We start from the raw sequence: 19,751 nt of genomic DNA, 5'->3' as shown, positions 1-19,751 counted from the left end.
CTTCTTGTTGCATTGATCCTTTTACCATTATGTAATGCCCTTCTATGTCTTTTTTGATCTTTGTTGGTTTAAAGTCTATTTTATCAGAGAGTAGGATTGCAACTCCTGCTTTTTTTTTTCTATCCATTTGCTTGGTAAATCTTAATTTGTCCCTTTAGTTTGAGCCTATGTGTGTCCTTGCACATGAGATGGGTTTCCTGGGTAAAGCACACTGATGGGTTTTGACTTTTTATCCAATTTGCCAGTCTGTGTCTTTTGATTGGGGCATTTAGCACATTTACATTTAAGGTTAATATTATTATGTGTGAATTTGATCCTGCCATTTTGATGCTAGCTGGTTGTTTTGCCCGTTAGTTGATGCAGTTTCTTCATTGTGTCAATGCTCTTTACCATTTGGTATATTCTTGGAGTGGCTGGTACTGGTTGTTCCTTTCTATGTTTAGTGCTTCTTTCAGGAGCTCTTGTAAGGCAGGCCTGGTGTGATGAAATCTCTGAGTAATTGCTTGTTCATAAAGGATTTTATTTCTGCTTCACTTATGAAGCTTAGCTTGGCTGGATATGAGATTCTAGGTTGAAAGTTCTTTTCTTTAAGGTTGTTGAATATTGGCCTCCACTCTCTTCTGGCCTGTAGGGTTTCTGCTGAGAGATCTGCTGTGAGTCTGATGGGCTTCCCTTTATGGGTAACCCAGTCTTTCTCTCTGGCTGCCCTTAGCATTTTTTCCTTTATTTCAACCTTGGTGAATCTGACGATTACATGTCTTGGGGTTGCTCTTCTTGAGGAATATGTTTGTGGTATTCTCTGTATTTCCTGGACTTGAATGTTGGCCTGCCTTGCTAGGTTGGGGAAGTTCTCCTGGATAATATCCTGAAGAGTGTTTTCCAGCTTGGATTCCTTCTCTCTGTTACATTCAGGTACACCTATCAAACATAGATTAGGTCTTTTTACATAATCCCATATGTCTTGGAGGCTTTGTTCATTTCTTTTCACTCTCTTTTCTCTAATTTTGCCTTATCATTTTATTTCATTGAGTTGATCTTCAATCTCTGATATCCTTTCTTCTACTTGGTCGATTCAGCTATTGAAACTTATGTATCCTTTGCAAAGTTCTCGTGTTGTGTTTTTCAGTTCCATCAGGTCATTTATATTTTTCTCTAAGCTGTTTATTCTCATTAATGTTTTGTCAAACCTTTTTTGAAGGTTCTTAGTTTATTTGCATTGGGTTAGAAGATGTTCTTTTAGTTCAGAGAAGTTTGGTATTATCCACCTTCTGAAGCCTGTTTCTGTCAATTCATCAGACTCATTCTCCATCCAGCCTTGTTCCCTTGCTGGTGAGGAGTTGTGATACCTTGGAGGAGGAGAGGTGTTCTGGTTTTTGGTGTTTTCATCATTTTTGCGCTGGTTTCTTCCCATCTTTGTGGGTTTATCCACCTGTCGTCTTTGTAGTTGTTGGCTTTCAGATGGGGTCTCTGAGTGGATGTCCTTTTTGTTGATGATGAAGTTATTTCTTTCTGTTTTTTAGTTGTCCTTCTAACAGTCAGGCCCCTCTGCTGTAGGACTGCTGGAGGTTCACTCCAGACCATGCTTGCCTGGGGATCACCTGCAGTGGCTGCAGAACAGTAAGGGTTGCTGCCAGTTTCTTCTGTTATCTTCATCCCGAAAGGATACCTGCCAGATATCAGCCTCAGCTCTCCTTTATGAGGTGTCTCTTTGGACTTATGGGGGTCAGGGAGGTGCTCGAGGGGACAGATTGTCCCCTCAGTCTGTGAGCTCCTTTGTTCCTTTCAGAGCTGTGGGGCAGGTACGTTTAAGTCTGCTGCAGTGGAATTCATAACTGCCTTTTTTCCCCAGATGCTCTGTCCTGGAAAGGTGGGGCTTTATTTATAAGTTCCTGAGGTGCTGCTGCCTTTTTTCAGAGATGCCCTGCCCAGTGAGGAGGTAGCCTGGTAACAGTCTTCCAGCAGTGGTGTTGCTGAGCTGCCGTGGGCTCTGCCCAGCTGCTGTGTGAGCTTCCTTGCAGTTTTGTTAATAGAGGTATAGTTAGAACTGCCTTGGTCATGGCAGTCTGCCTCAGTAATGGCGGACTGTCTGTGTAATGGCAGACTGCCTTGGTAACAGTGGATTCCCTTGGTAATGGTGGACTGCCTCAGTAATGGTGGAGTGCCTTCGTAGTGGTGGACTACCTTGGTGATGGCAGATGCCCTTCCCCCCACAGAGCTGGATCGTCCCAGGTCCAGCTGTGCTTTTTGTGAAACTCTCAATCCACAGCATTTGAGATTGCTGGTCTTTGTGGGGGTGGGACCCACCTAGCCAGATCACCTGGCTCCCTGTTTCAGCCCCCTTTTTTTTCAGTTGAATGGGTGACTCTGTCTCCCAGGTGTTCCAGGCACCAGTTGAAATGGTGCCCAGATTTGTGTGAGTTTTTGTGTGGAGACCCGCTGTGCTGGCTGAAACAGCTGTGTTGGATGCTTGTGGTGCTTTTCTACCCAGGAATCTCCTGGTCTGTGGGCAGCAAAAATTTGTTTGGAAATGCAGTGATCACTCACCCTCTGCATTCTCTCTGGGAACTGCACTCCAGAGCTGTTCCTATTTGGCCATCTTGGATCATCTCCAGCATGGGTATTCTTTACTGCCTTTTAACTAACATAATGAAAGAAGAAAATCATGTCAGAAAATGTCAATGATAAATTCCAATTAAATTAGGTTGTGTTTACAAACATTGTATACACAATTATTTTCTAATGAATAGAATAAAAGAAACAATTGATTTTATTTTCCTACTTCTAGTATAAGAAGAAGATATATTCCTTATACTAAATAATGAGAACAGTTACTATGGATTTTATTATATAGTAGTCTTCATATTTTAAGCTTGACATTTTAACTTAAAAAGTAATTATCTTTATACATAAACATTCAAAATTTAAAAAACCCATTTCATTGATAATCACTCATAATTTTTCTTTTCCATGTAACTGGATGCACTAAAAGAATTACATACGTTGGTGAAGTTGAAGAGAGGCAGCAGATTACAAAGTTCATTTAATAGAAAAATGATCAGTTGTACAAACTTGAATGTGACATTTCCCAGTGTGACAAGACTTTTCCTTAAATTAATAATGCTATGTAAAAATCCAGTAGGCTTTTGTTCTAAAGCATAGCCTATGTGCCCAGGGTAAGACAGGGTTGACCTCTCTTTAAGCTTTTCTAGAGCTAAAGAAGTAATTAAGCAAATGGATTTAGGGGACTTCTCCATATAAACACACAGAGACAGTTGAAATATCAACAAAACTGTTCATTAAACACAAGTGTTGATTATCAAAAAACCCCACCTCTGTCCCAGATGCTTGAAATATAGGTAAGCAAACTCGCTGATTCTTTTTTAAAAAAATTATTTGTTGATTTATTTTTAACTTTTAGGTTTGGGGTTACATGTGAAGGTTTGTTCCATAGGTAAACAATGTGTCATGAGGGCTTTTTGTTCAGATTATTTCATCACCCAGGTACTTATTTATTTATTTTTATTTTGAGATGGAGTTTCACTCTGTTGCCAGGCTGGAGTGCAATGGTGCAATCTTGGCTCACTGCAACCTCTACCTCCTGGGTTCAAGCAATTCTCCTGCCTCAACCTCCCGACTAGCTGGGATTACTGGCATGTGCCACCATGCCCAGCTAATTCTTTATGTGTGTGTGTGTATGTGTGTGTTTTCAGTAGAGACAGGGTTTCTCCATGTTGGTCAGGCTGGTCTCAAACTCCCGACCTCAGGTGATCTGCCCACTTCAGCCTCCCAAAGTACTGGGATTACAGGAGCATCACCCAGGTATTAAGCCCAGTACCCAATAGTTATCTCTTCTGCTCTTCTCCCTCCTCTCACCCTCCACCCTCAAGTAGATCCAAGTGTCTATCATTTCTGTCTTTGTGTTCATGAGTTCTCATAATTTAGCTCCCACTTATAATTGAGAACATGCAGTGTATTATTCCATTTTTGTACTGCTATAAAAACTGCCTGAGACTGGGTAATATAAAAAAAAAAGAAAAGAGGTTTAATTGACTCACAGTTCAGCACATCTGGGGAGACCTCAGGAAACTTACAATCATGGTGGAAAACGAAGAGGAAGCAAGGTGTGCCTTCTTCACAAGGCAACAGGAAGGGGAAGTGCTGAGCAAAAGGGGAAGAGCCTCTTATAAAACTATCAGATCTCATGAGAACTCACTCACTATCAGGAGAACAGCATGGGGGAAACCATCCCCATGATTCAGTTACCTCCACCTGGTCTCTCCCTTGACATGTGGAAATTATGGGGATTACAGTTCAAGATGAGATTTGGGTGGGGACATATCATGTGGTATATTGGTTTTCTGTTCCTGCATCAGTTTGCTAAGGATGATAGCCTCCAGCTCCATTTATGTTCCCATGAAAGAAATGACCTCATTCTTTTTTATGGCTGCATAGTATTCCATGGTTTATAGGTACCACATTTTCTTTATCCAGTCTGTCATTGATGAACATTTAGGTTGATTCTTTATCTTTGCTATTGTGAATAGTGCTGCAATGAACATTCACATGCATATATCTCTATAGTAGAATGATTTATATTCCTCTGGGTATATACCCTATAATAGGATTGCTGGGTCAAATGGTAGTTCTGCTTTTAGCTCTTTGAGGAATCACCATAGTGCTTTCCACAATGCTCAAACTAATTTACACTCCTACCAATAGCATATATGTGTTCTCTTTTCTCTGCAACCTTGCCAGTATCTGTTATTTTTCACTTTTTAGTAATAGCCTTTCTGGCTGGTGTGAGATTGTATCTCATTGTGGTTTTGATGTGTATTTCTGTAATGATCAGTGATGTTGAACTTCTTTTCATATGTTTATTGGCCACATGTATGTCTTCTTTTGAGAAGTGTCTGTTCATGATATTTTGGAGAAAACTCACTTTCCTTCCTACAGAGAAGTGAGAGTCACTTTAGCAGCAAGAATATTTTAACTTGATTTTTTTCCCTCAAAGTTATTTACAAGTTAATGGAATTGTTGAAGTCAGTTCTCAAAGATTACTATTGAAATAGCTATTTTTTGGTGCTTATTGTAAATCAGCATAAACAATTCCAGCAATTGATGTTATCATAAACTTTTGTCTTAACTGAATCATTGAATGTACTTTACTAAACTTTTATATTCAGGCAACCAAATAACATTCTATCATTAGTATTGCAATAGCTTAAAAATCTGTAACCTGAGAAATGTTTCCAAGCTAAGAAATTTCTATCAGTCTTTCATATCAAATAATGGGCTTATACAAACATTTGTTATTCTTGCTATAGGAACAGGAGTATTGAGCAATTAACCTTCCTCAACTTTCAGTTAACTTTGGGCCTTGGATTACCTGGATTAGGTGCTTGCTTTGTTCAAATAATCCTGTTTTTGCCACAAATTTTTTTCACTTTGTGTTAAGTGAATACACCTTTGTAATTTTTCAGTTGTATACATGAGAGTTGTTCATATTCTATGTCTTATTTTATACTCTGATCACATGAATGTCGATGTCTTATTAAAAAGACTAATTTATCACAAACTGAAGACCTTTACATAGAATATTAGTTTGATGATTGGGCAGAGCAATTTTTAATATTTTTTTGAAAGAGTTTTTCTTCTTAACTCAGAGACTGCAAATGAATAGACTACTTTCTATTTAATATACTTGAATGAGACCAATTTGAAGTGAAGTTGAGCATACATATTTGAACCCTAACTTTTTAAAGTGTTGCATCTTAAATCAGGAAGGATGATACTCTATAGTACTGTCAACTTGAATTCCAGTTACGGCATAATAGGAAGTACTAACACATTTTAATTGTGCTTTCCACAGGATATGTTAAAGCTGTGGAAGCATGAATGTAAACGTGTAATAGCTGACCGTTTCACGGTGTCCAGTGATGTGACCTGGTTTGATAAGGCTTTAGTAAGTTTGGTAGAGGAGGAGTTTGGTGAAGAGAAAAAACTCCTGGTGGATTGTGGAATTGACACATATTTTGTGGATTTCTTGAGAGATGCTCCTGAAGCTGCAGGTAAACTATGGAAGTGGAATTTGGAATTCCCCAAAAGGTGTTCCCTAAAGGGAAATCTGAAGACAGAAGATTCAGTTTGTGGATGTTGAGTTTCTTTCTAGTAAACTGTATTGATACAAGTCTGAGACATAGTAGATGCTCAATAAAAATAGGATGAGTGAAAAAATGCATGATAATGAAGTTTAAAGAGGAACTGTTTTATGCGTATCCTGCTTGGATATTAAGGTAGAGTGGAGAGGCAGGATTGGGTAGGGGAGAGTGCACAAGACTTGCAGTCTGGCAGATAGAGGTGGGTTTGAGGAAGGAATCCACTACACATTAATTAGCTGGATATCTCGGTCTCTTGAACCTCATTCTCCTCATTTATAAAGATAACATATTACTATATGCATCACATTCACTGTGGGAGTCCATGAAATGTTATCTGTAGAATGGCTTGGGTGATCTATGAAATGTTATCTGTAGAATGGTTTAGACAGTCTATGGCCTGTAGTCACTGGTGAATGAAAGGCAGCAATATAATGATAATTATTATTATTCAGGTCACTCTGAATGTTGAAAATAAAAAAAAACTTCCAAATGTATGAGAGAGTCATTAAATGTAATTGGAATGAGATGGCTGATGTGGAGTAAGCTTTTGTGATTATGGTTCCAGGGGAAATTGAGATATATGACTTTTCTTATGAAAAGAGGCAGTGCTCCACTTTTTTTTCCCTCAAAAGTAACTAGGCTTAATTAAAAGTATTTTTTTAATTTAATAACCTCTTCTAATACTGAGGATGGATTTTAAGTTAATTTACAGATTTTAAAAAGCATGTTTAAAAACATGCTATATATATCTTCAAAACGATTGGAAGTGACTAGGCAGTGCCTCTCTAGATTTGATAACTGTAAGTATGATCTATCAAAAGTTTCTGAGTAACAATTCCAAAAGCCTGTTCATTTCTGGCAATACAATTAGAATGATCCTTTTACAAGAAGAAGCTGACACAATTTATTTTAAGCATGTCAAACATATCAAAAATCCTTTAAGAATAAGGGCATCTTACAAGGTAATTAAAATTTATGTAATTTATTACCTGTAATTCAGAAGGATAAATAATCAGATTATGATTTTCAAGGACCAAAGCACAACTGGTGCATTTCGGGGGCCTGGGGCGGGTCCAGAGACAAACACATAAGCTTTTGAGCCATTGAAGCACTTTATTTCTCAAAGCTTGACTTGAGCATTTATGAGAGTTGTGACTATTGGAATTTGATTACTGAGAGCTTTGCAGATAGGTCATTCTTAATGATTCTGTTAAACCAATCTCCTTGCTTTGTTATAAAAAATTTAATATACTCTTATGTTAGGACACAGTCAATTGAAAATAATTAGGTACCATACGATTTGAAAGATCCACTCATTCTTCTGGTACCAAGTGAAATTCTAAGTTGTTATTGGTATATTCAACTAACGTGACACTTTTCCCCCCGTTACTAATGTTAATTGACTGTAAATTTATAGATGCCCAATTTTTTCTTGAGCATTATGTTTTTTTTTTTTTTTGAAACAGAGTCTCGCTCTGCTGCCCAGGCTGGAGTGCAGGCTCAGCTCGCAGCAACCTCCACCTCCTGGCGATTCTCCTGCCTCAGCCTCCGAAGTAGCTGGGACTATAGGCACACACCACCACAACTAGCTAATTTTTATATTTTTAGTAGAAATGTGGTTTCCCCATGTTGGTCAGGCTGGTCTTGAACTCCTGACCTCAAGTGATCTGCCTGCCTTGGCCTCCACTTATAGTTAATGCTGGAAAAGTGTTAAGCTCGTATATTATGTGCTTCTAATTTTTAAAAAACATATATTGATTTTAATACATCTTGTCCTAGTGAAATAATTTAACATGTTTATTCATTTAGGAAATTATTTTTCTGTTTCTCTCAACCCTTCACCCTCATATCCTAATTCACTTCTATGTTTACCACTGACCTGAGATTCATAAATCTTAAAAATTTCCTGAGCAAATGTAATAACCTTTTTCTTTTTATTCCTATCAAAAAATTATGTAATTCTTGACTTCCCTTGCTGATTCTGACATTCAATCCCTACTATTTTTACTTTCACTTGATCATTAAGCTAATATATTTGGGAGGACCTTTGAAATGCCAACATTCAGTTGTGGATTCAAATTCAATTCAATGACTCCTTCATTATTTGACATTGACTCTTGCTAGATAGGAAAGAACAAAGTCTGCATATGATCACAAAAATCCTAATGCTTCTACTGTTTTCTTTCTTCTGTTTTTGCAAAATGCACACTGTGGCATTTTGCTTAAAATGAACGTTATTCAGCGTTAGATTGTAGAGCTTTGACTGTATTAATTTAGGTCGAAGGTAAAATGCAGGTATTTGAAGAAACTTAACTGACTCTTCTTTCCTACCAAAGGTGAAACATCTGAAGAGGCTGATGCTGAAATGCCTAAAATTTATGAGCCAATTGAATCTTTTAGTCACCTAAAAGAGCGTCTGAATATGTTCCTGCAGCTCTATAATGAGAGCATCCGCGGCGCCGGCATGGACATGGTGTTCTTTGCAGACGCCATGGTTCACTTAGTCAAGGTACAGTAGCCACTCCGAGTAGTGCCTTGTGGAAGTGACAGACATTTGGCTTCACGCCAGAGTCCTCTCCTCCTTTTATTTCATTTCCTAGGAGACTCTTCAGTTTAAAAATAGACTCCATGATATATTCCAATTTAATTTCTAAGCCGAAGGCAAGAGCCCATGTACTTTAAATTGTGTGATGTGATGATTTTATTCAGTTTCTATACAGCTTCCAGCTCAGTGTTTTCACCACAGAGGATGAATACGGTTGACATCTGAGTTCAGAGCACAGGCAAAGTCTGCATCTGTTTGTATCATGCAAAGAATATCCTATAAAAAATAGTACATACGCCTTGAGAACCTTATGTTATGCGATGTAAACCAGACACAAATGGGCAAATAGTCCCAGTGTAGCCCAAATCAGAGACAAAAGTAGAGTGGAGAATTTCAGGGAGAGGGGACTGGGGAGTTAGTATTAAATGGTGCAGAGTTTCAGTTTTGCAAGATTTGTGGAGATCAGTGGTGCTGATAGTTGTACAACAATGTGATACTTAATGATACTGAACAGTATACTTAAAAATGGCTACAGTGGTAAATTTTATGTTATGTGTATTTTACCATGATTAGAAATAATAATTTTAAAATAGTGTATAAACAGTTGACTTCGAGATGAAAATTCTGTTAGAATGAAATCCTCCAGGAAAGTATAATTTCTGTTCTACTTTGTCATATGAGTCAGGGGTCCTCAGCCCCTGGGCCGCAGACCAGTACCTGTCCATGACCTGTTAGGAACAGGGCTACCCAGTAGGAGGTGAGCAGCAGGTGAGCAAGTGAAGCTGAGCTCTGCCTCCAGAGACATTAGATTTTCATAGGAGCATGAACCCCATTGTGAACTGCTCATGTGAGGGATGTAGGTTATGCGTTTCTTATGAGAATGGAATGCCTGGTGATGTGTCACTGTCTCCCATTGCTCCCAGATGGGACTATCTAGTTGCAGGAAAACAAGCTCAGGGCACCCACAGATTCTACATTATGGTGAACTGTATAATTATTTCATAATATATTATGATGTAATAATAATAGAAATAAAGCACGCAATAAATGTAATCAGCTTTAATCATTCCAAAACCACCCCCATCCTCCTCCCATCCATGGAACAATTGTCTTCCACAATACTGGTCCCTGGTGTCGAAAAGATTAGGGACTGCTGATAGGAGTCATGATAGTGTCCATTTTTAGGACAGTTGATCCTGAAAGGTTGGAAGTAAAATATATTATTTTGTTTGAAAACTTATGTGATTTAATTTATTTATGGTGCAAGATAATGCCATTTCAAATCCATTGTTGATATTCTCACTTTGTTGATGTCAACTACTTTTCTGGACTACATCCTTTTAGTTAGAAAGGAAATGATTCGAGATTGTCTTCCATGACTTAGGTTCAACCATGAGGAACCACTGCACAATTACATTTGTCACCTCTAAAAATGCCAATCTACAAATAGAGGGGGTTTTAGAGGTTATCTAGTCAACCCTTTCTCTGAGAATAGGAATTGCTTGCCTGCTCCTTTTCCCTGCAAGAAGGTGAGAAAAGCGTTTATGCAAGGCTGGAGTAAGTCAGAGAGAGGGAGGAAGACAGAGAGGCTGTTCAGGAGTTGGGTCTCCCCAACTTGAGGGCACTTAGCTTGGCAACTCTGTGGATTCTCAGAATCTGAGATATCTGGACCGAATTATGAGTTCAAAAATTCTTCCAAAGCCAGCTATAAATAACATTTTGAAATTAGCTCTTAATTTATAGTTGATTAAGAGTTCAGAAAGAATAAACATTCTGTCATTTTTAATAATTAAAAGGAAGAAAAAGAAAAGGAAAACGTAGTTTCTAAATGAGTAATAAAGGCAATTTCATGACAAAGTGCCTGCTGGAGACGGAATCTGATTGACCTGGGATTTCATAACTCAAGTCGAAGATGCGGTTATTTATGTTAAGTGTCGTGCCTGAGCAAGTTCACTGGAACTGCCTTTTTTCCCATGATTTGCAGTCCAGACGATGAGTGGAGGCTTTCTCCACTTTGAGTGTGATGTTGGAGGTGTGAATGCCTGGGTGCTGGGGACTCGCTGGTGCTTTCTCTCACTCTCAGCCTCTTGTCTGTCTGCTCTGGAATTAGCTGAAGAGTCCGTGACTGGAGTTTTTGAGCTGAAACGCTGCATTGCTCTCCCCTTCCCGACCAGCCCTGTCTTGTACTCTCATCTTCTGTGCACAGTGCATCCACGCTCTGTGTCGTGCTGTGTGAGCCTTGAGAGGCGTGGCCTAGTTACTAGGCAGGACAGAAGCCAAGAGACAGAATTGCACATAAAAGCTGCAGCAAACCAGGATGTGATATGACACTGAGCCTATTTCGTATTTAGAAACTCAATATTCTTTCAACACAGTGTATCTGTGTGATACCTCTTCTGCCTCTTTAGTGAAAGTTCAAACCTCAGTGTATATGGTTTCTTATGATCTAGTTCCTGCCTACCAGCCAGCCTCCTGAGTCATGCTTTGCCTAGCGTGAGATCCAGAACAACGGGCTGCTTATGGGTGAACACATCATGATCCCGGAGCGCCTCCCCCACACGCATTCCCCACCCAGACTGCCTTCTGGAAAGTTCATCTGTCTGTGTGTTTGTCTCCCTACCAGAAGATTAGGTACTAAGAGGGTGGGTTCCCGTCTTAGTGACCTCAGTCTTGACAGAATGAGCCACTGCTGAGAACCAACAGAGAATCTGGATATGTGGTCTAGAATTTAAGCAAGTCCCCCAAGTAAGCCCTAAACAATCCTTTGCTGCTTTATTTCCTGATATTTCCATGCTCCATACTGAAGTTCTCATCCCAGGGGACACTTCAGGCCTTTTTCTAATTCTGAGATTTTGTGTGCCCTACTCCTTCTTAAAAGGTGGCTCAGCCCATGCCTGGCACACCACCTTCTTTGTGAGATAAACTTCTAGTCATCCAGGCCAAAATCCAGGTCTGTACCTAAGACTTACCTCACCCAGGCGGGGAAGTTTCCCTGGCGTTCCTTCCTCTGATTTCCATCACTCCTGTCTCTGTGCCAGTGCTCACTGTGGCTCATGACCCGAGCCTCTGTCCCCTGTTCCAATGTGAGCTCCTGCAGGGCAGGGTGTGCATTATTAATTTTTTTTTTTTTTTGAGTATTTCTTTTTTCTTTTTTATTGCATTTTAGGTTTTGGGGTACATGTGAAAAACATGCAAAGTTGTTGCATAGGTGCATTCATGGCAGTGTGATTTGCTGCCTCCCTCCCCCTCACCCATATCTGGCATTTCTCCCCATGCTATCCCTCCCCAACTCCCCCCACCACTGTCCCCCCCACTCCCCCGCAACAGACCCCCGTGTATAGTGCTCCCCTCCCTGTGTCCATGTGTTCTCCTTGTTCAACACCCTCCTATGAGTGAGAACATGTGGTGTTTGGTTTTGTGTTCTTGTGTCAGTTTGCTGAGAATGATGGTTTCCAGGTTCATCCATGTCCCTACAAAGGATGTGAACTCCTCATTTTTAATGGCTGCATAATATTCCATGGTGTATATGTGCCACATTTTTCCTGTCCAGTCTATCATCGATGGGCATTTGGGTTGGTTCCAGGTCTTTGCTATTGTAAACTGTGCTGCAATGAACATTCGTGTGCATGTGTCCTTATAGTAGAACGATTTATAATCCTTTGGATATATGCCCAGTAATGGGATTGCTGGGTCAAATGGAATTTCTATTTCTAGGTCCTTGAGGAATCGCCACACTGTTTTCCACAGTGGTTGAACTAATTTACACTCCCACCAACAGTGTAAAAGTGTTCCTATTTCTCCACATCCTCTCCAGCATCTGTTTTCTCCAGATTTTTTAATGATCGCCATTCTAACTGGCGTGAGATGGTATCTCAATGTAGTTTTGATTTGCATTTCTCTAATGACCAGTGATGATGAGCATTTTTTCATATGTTTGTTGGCCTCTTGTATGTCTTCTTTTGTAAAGTATCTGTTCATATCCTTCGCCCATTTTTGAATGGGCTTGTTTGTTTTTTTCTTGTAAATCTTTTTTAGCTTGTTGTAAATTCTGGATATCAGTCCTTTGTCAGATGGGTAGGCTGCAAAAATTTTTTCCCATTCTGTTGGTTGCCGATTCACTCTATTGACTGTTTCTTTTGCCGTGCAGAAGCTGTGGAGTTTGATGAGGTCCCATTTGTCTATTTTGGCTTTTGTTGCCAATGCTTTTGGTGTTTTGGTCATAAAGTCCTTGCCTACGCCTATGTCCTGAATGGTTTTGCCTAGGTTTCCTTCTAGTGTTTTTATGGTGTTAGGCCTTATGTTTAACATTATTAATTTTTAAGTACTTGCTAATGGAATTAAAAATGCATATCTCCATCTCACATTCTGTCTACAACAGGACAAGATAGCCCTATTTGAGGGCCTCACTGGATCACACTTTCTCTTCTAATCTCTGTTTTTAACTAGATTATGAGGTTTTGAGTCTGCTTTCAGCCTTCTCTGTTCATGTATCTGTTCATTTGTCAGATATGTTTTGAGGGTTTACCATGTGTTAGAAACTGAGAATAGAAGATTTTAATATAAGACCTTGGCTCAGTTCCAAGTAAAGGTTTTGGGATGAAGATTCCTTAATACCTAATTAACAATATCTTGATATATCTACCCACATCAAACAAAGAAAATGATGATGGTTGAAAAGTGGCCATCAAGGAAAGACACAGAATGTTCTAGTGTGGCTTTCGGTTGCTCTTTACCTGCCCTGTCTGTGCCTCTTGAAGTTGTGTCGGGGAAGATTTGAAGAGACATGTGTGACCCCCTCCACCCACAATGACTTTGGAGAGAATCACATAGAAGGGACATTCAAGAGGCTGGAGAAACAGGGAGTATGCACCTACCTGTCCTGCAGGTTCTCAGATCCACATAGAGATGGAAAATATGCTCTCCTTTTCCCAAGGTTCCCGCTAAACTGGAGAAAGTAGTTAAAAACCTGGGCTGTTTTAAGCATGAATAGAATATACTGCAGCTAGTGAGGAAATTCTGAGAAAGACTGTTTAACAAAACCGTGGCAGAATGTAGAGCTCCAGTGACTCCTGGAAGCATCCCTGACCATGGAGAAGTGACCCCTTCCAGTCCCTGCCTACACTGTATCATTCTTCTAGAAAAGGAAACATCACAGTGATACCCCTAGACTCAAACTGCAGTTAGTAGGGAAAGAGAAATAGTTCTTGCAGAAAGTGTAAAGAATGTCAAGGGGAATTCTATGCTCAATCTCCCCTAGGTAGATCTGAAAGACTAATGGTGTAACTGGTTCATTCAAAACCAATGAATCCAAATAAACATGGACTTCTGCCACAAGGAGGCTATGGAACAGTCTGGCATCACTTATTGGTAGATACCTTAGGTATCACTGTCTTTGCCAAGTAACAGGAGGGTGTTTATGCTCATTTTCCTTCTTTTTAAAATTCCAACATCCATTTTCATGCTGCTGATAAACACATACCCGATACTGGGAAGAAAAAGAGGTTTAATTGGACTTATAGTTCCACATGGCTGGGGAGGCCTGAGAATCATGGTGGGAGGTGAAAAGGCACTTCTTACATGGTGGTGGCAAAAGAAAAAATGAGGAAGATGCAAAACTGGAAACCCGTGATAAAAACAGCAAATTTCGTGAGACTTATTCACCACCATAAATAAGAATACCCTGGGGGAAGCTGCCCCCATGATTTCATTATCTCCCATAAGGTCCCGACCACAACACGTGGGAATTACTGGAGTATGATTCAGTGTAAGATTTGGGTTGGACACATCCAAACCATATCACCATATTTTGGGGTTTTTCTTCCCTTAAGTTTAAATTTGAACAGTTTTCAAATGTGGAGGATACTCTAATCAACCACATGCCGTGTATGCCAAAGGTAGACATTGTTCTAACATTTCTATTCTCCTTCCTATCATACTCTGTTAGGTTGGATCAACTAACAGGAATCCTCAAAAGTCCCCTTTAGATAGACATCTCCTTTTAAAGCCAGAGCAAGCATAGTCTGAGCTCTGTGCTGACTTTTCTGCCCTGGTGTCCTCCTAGTTTCTAAAGGTGCATCCCACGGTCCCCAACCCATCTGATGCAGCCCAACACTATTCTATTTCAGAAATGCCCTCATTCCTTCGACCAGTGTATCTCCAGTCTGATCTTGAGACACCTATATCTTCCAAAATAATAATTTGGCCTTATTCACATATTAAATAAATAGGAAAAGTAGAACATTTGCATGTTGAATGATACATGCTTTTTCTGTTCCATATTACAGATCTCTCGAGTCATTCGTACTCCTCGGGGAAATGCCCTCCTGGTCGGGGTGGGCGGATCAGGAAAGCAGAGCCTGACGAGGTTGGCTTCATTCATTGCCGGCTACATTTCCTTCCAGATCACTCTGACGAGGTAACAAGCTTTTACTTTAATTAACCTAACATGGATTTTGCTAAAAGGTGCTCATGGATTTTGATAAAAGGTGCTACCTGAAGTTTAAATGCATTTCTCTTACATATAGTCACAGTAGTTTTCCTTCTTGAATGTTGACTTATCATCTTTCCCTATCAAACTTTGCTGTAGACCATAAACATTTCACATGAATAATTTGCTTTTGAAATATTTCAAACTCTCATTTAGGTAGTAGCCACTTCCCTACTTTTATGTTATATACGATAGTGTATTACATATACTTCTTTTGGTGCATTTCAGAAGAAAATTTTCCCTATTGAGTGTTAATTCAGATTTCAAGAATGTTAATACAATGGAAAAATATGTAAAGATTTTATATTGATTAACTCATTCAAACATTTCAAAATAGTTATTGAACACTGCCTGTGTGTCAGGCACTGGGTTAGGTGAGCAAGGTGATTCTAGCTGCATTGTCAGGGACTTTGTAGCAATGCAAGGGGACAGACAACTAAGTAACTCAACTCATGCAATAAGGTGTGATTCTTAGGCACCATCTATGATAGGGAAATAAATGCACACCAAATCCTGTTGAAACCTGAGGGAGGAACTCCTAACCGAGTCTAGGGGATGATTAGAAAAGATATATTGGAGAAAGTGATTAAACTGAAAGCTTGAAAAGATCAACAAAATAGACAGACCACTAGCCAGATTAATAAAAAAGAAAAGAGAGAAGAATTAAATAGATGCAATAAAAAATAAAGGGGATATCACCACCCATTCCACAGAAATACAAACTACCATCAGTGATTACTACAAACGACTCTATGCACATACACCAGTAAACGTGGAAGAAATGGATAAATTCCTGAACACTTACATCCTCCCAAGCCTAAACCAGGAAGAAGCTGAAACCCTGAATAGACGAATAACTGGAGCTGAAGGTAAGGCAGCAATTAATAGCCTACCAACCAAAAAAGTCCAATCCAGAAGGGTTCACAACCGAATTTTACCAGACATACAAATAGGAGCTGGTACCATTCCTTCTGAAACTATTCCAAACAATCCAAAAAGAGGGAATCCTTCCCACATCATTTTATGAGACCAACATCATCCTGATACCAAAACCCAGCAGAGACTCAACTAAAAAGAAAACTTCAGGCCAATATCCATGATGAATACAGATGCAAAAATCTTCAATAAAATACTGGCAAATCGATTACAACAGCACACCAAAAAAGCTTATCCATCACGATCAAGTAGGCTTCATCCCGGGGATGCAAGGCTGCTTGAACATACACAAGTCTATAAACATGATCCACCACATAAACAGAACCAAAGACAAAAACCATATGATTATCTCAATAGATGCAGAGAAGGCCTTCGACAAAATTCAGCAGCCCTTTATGCTAAAAACCATCAATAAACTAGGTATTCATGGAACGTATCTCAAAATAATAAAAGCTATTTGTGACAAATCCACAGCCAATATCATACTGAATGGGCAAAATTGGAAGAATTCCCTTTGAAATCTGGCACTAGACAAGGATGCCCTCTCTCACCACTCCTATTCAATATTGTTTTGGAAGTTCTAGCCAGAGCAATCAGGCAAGAGAAAGAAATAAAAGGTATTCAATTAGGAAAGGAGGAAGTCAAATTGTCTCTATTTGCAGACGACATGATTGTATATTTAGAAGATCCCATCGTCTCAGCCCAAAATCTCCTGAAACTGATAAGCAACTCCAGCAAAGTCTCAGGATACAAAATCAATGTGCAGAAATCACAAGCATTCCTATACACCAATAATAGACTTAAAGAGAGCCAAATCAAGAGCAAACTCCCATTCACAATTGGTAAAAAGAGAATAAAATACCTAGGAATACAACTAACAAAGGATGTAAAGGACCTCTTCAAGGAGAACTACAAACCACTGCCCAAGGATATGAGAGGACACAAACAGATAGAAAAACATTCCATGTTCATGGTTAGGAAGAATCAGTATTGTGAAAATGGCCATACTGCACAAAGTAATTTATAGATTCAACGCTATCCCCATCAAGCTACCTATGACCTTCTTCACATTGCTAGAAAAAACCACCTTAAACTTCATATGGAACCGAAAGAGAGCCTGCATAGCCAAGACAATCCAAAGCAAAAGGAACAAAGCTGGAGGCATCATGATCCCTGATTTCAAACTATACTACAAGGCTACACTAATCAAAATAGTATGGTACTGGTACTGAAACAGAGATATAGACGAATGGAACAGAACAGTAGCCTTGGAGGCAACACCACACATCTACAATAATCTGATCTTTGACAGACCTGACAAAAACAAGCAATGGGGAAAGGGTTCCCTGTTTAATAAATGGTGCTGGGAAAACTGGCTAGCCATGTGCAGAAAGCAGAAACTGGACCCCTTCCTGACACCTTACGCTAAAATTAACTCCAGATGGATTAAAGACTTAAACATAAGACCTAACACCATAAAAACCCGAGAAGAAAACCTAGGCAAAACCATTCAGGACATAGGCATAGGCAAGTACTTCATGACTAAAACACCAAAAGCATTGGCAACAAAAGCCAAAATAGACAAATGGGATCTTATTAAACTCCAGAGTTTCTGCACAGCAAAAGAAACAATCATCAGAGTATACTGGCAACCAACAGAATGGGAAAAAATTTTTTCAGTCTACCCGTCTGACAAAGGGTTATTATCCAGAATCTACAAAGAACTAAAACAGTTTTACAAAAACAAACCTATTCAAAAGTGGGCAATGGACATGAACAGACAGTTTTCAAAAGAAGACATATATGAGGCCAATAAACCTTTGAAAAAATGCTCATCATCACTGGTCATTAGAGAAATGCAGATCAAAACCACACTGAGATACCGTCTCATGCCAGTTAGAATGGTGATCATTAAAAAATCTGGAAACAACAGATGCTGGAGAGGATGTGGAGAAATAGGAACGCTTTTATACTGTTGTTGGGAGTGTAAATTAGTTCAACCATTGTGGAAGGCAGTGTGGCGATTCCTCAGGGAGCTAGAAATAGAAATTCCATTTGACCCAGCAATCCCATTACTAGGTGTATATCCAAAGGATTATAAATTGTTCTATTATAAAGACACATGCACATGTATGTTCATTGCAGCACTGTTGACAATAGCAAAGACCTAGAACCAAGCCAAATATCCATTGATGATAGACTGGACAGGAAAAATGTGGCACACATACACCATGGAATACTATGCAGCTATAAAAAATGATGAGTTTGGTTCCTTTGTAGGTATGTGGATGAATCTGGAAACCGTCATTGTCAGCAACCTGACACAAGAACAGAAAATCAAACACCACATGTTCTCACTTATAGGCGGGTGTTGAACAATGAGAATACATGGACACAGGGAGGGGAGCATCACACATTGGGGTTTGTTGAGGAGGGCTAGGGGAGGGACAGCAGGAGGTGGGGAGGTTGGGGAGAGATAACATGGGAAAAATGCCAGATATAGTTAGTGGGGGGATGGAGGCAGCAAACCACATTGTCATGTATGTACCTTTGCAACAATCCTGCATGATCTGCGCATGTCCCCCAGAACCTAAAGTACAATTAAAAAAAAAAAAAACCTGAAACCTCAATATGAGGAAGACTGAGAGCAGAAGAGCAGTAAAGCGTGTTCAAAGCAGAAGAATCAGCACAGGTGAAGTCAGCCCTGGAAGAAGTTAAGTAGGGCAGAGTGTGCAGGATAGGGTGGCAAGTGGGAATGGAAGAGAAATGGCGCCCTTTAAAGTGATGATAAAAAATCGGGACTTCATCCCGGAGCAATAGGAAACCATTGATGAGTTGCTCCCAGGGATGACATTACAGGTACATTTTATGTACAGAAAATAGAAGGAACTAAATTGGAATAGTTACAATGCTGTCTCAGGGGACTGGGCAAGCTATGATGGTGTCATGAGTGGCAGCAGTGAGAATGGAGAGTGGAGATCGAAGAGATCATCAGGAAGTTGAGCTTCTGGGCTTGGCGCATCTTGGTTTCTGGTTTGAGAAACTACCTAGATGGTGCTGCTACTTATCAAGACAGGGAATCCCAGAGGAGTTGACCACAGATGCGGGTGTAGTGCAGGGAGAAAACATAATTAGCACATGAAAAGTGAACATGAAGAGATAAACAGAGGTGATTTGGAGAGCTCAAACGGAATTTCAGGATTTACCAAGATAATATTAGAACCAGGAGGCCAGTTTGGGAAGTTAGGTTGGGCTGAAATCATTTGACATTAATTTCTAGGTGTAGGAGCAAGAAGTTGGGCAGTGATGAGCAGAACATGCTGCTGATCTGTCTCATTGAGGGTGGCCCGTAGATACCTGGTAGGATGAAGCCTGAAAGTTATTAAACATTGGGTTCGGAGATTCAAATATTTAAGCTGTTGTTACACTTTGTGTTTGGCCTGACCTATAGGGTTCTTCTTAGAGAATAAATTCAAATATTACTGTTTTATTCAAGTACTGGGAGAGAGAGAGAAGTAATTGAGGCTACCTTGCATATGATTCTTTTAGTTTGTGGATAGAAGACAAGCTACGTAAAAGGCAACCTGCACAGGAAAGGCACTGGACTCAAATTTTCATTCCTAAC

At 39.7% G+C, this 19,751-nt stretch overlaps 1 protein-coding gene across 1 annotated transcript in view; it reads left to right on the top strand.

Moving 5' to 3' along the window:
- The window catches only part of DNAH5 (dynein axonemal heavy chain 5), a 373,821-nt gene that overhangs the window by 244,393 nt on the left and 109,677 nt on the right, over positions 1-19,751 (top strand). The window contains exons 51-53 of the mRNA XM_064375875.1: positions 5,870-6,068; positions 8,495-8,667; positions 14,988-15,118. Of these exons, the coding sequence (XP_064231945.1) occupies positions 5,870-6,068; positions 8,495-8,667; positions 14,988-15,118 (503 nt within the window). The remainder of the gene's footprint in view (positions 1-5,869; positions 6,069-8,494; positions 8,668-14,987; positions 15,119-19,751) is intronic.

This window comes from Aotus nancymaae, unplaced genomic scaffold, assembly GCF_030222135.1.
Source record: "Aotus nancymaae isolate 86718 unplaced genomic scaffold, 86718_ANA_hifiasm-v0.15.2.pri h1tg000014l, whole genome shotgun sequence".
NCBI classification, from domain to species: domain Eukaryota; kingdom Metazoa; phylum Chordata; class Mammalia; order Primates; family Aotidae; genus Aotus; species Aotus nancymaae.
This window is presented reverse-complemented; position numbering and strand designations above follow the sequence as displayed.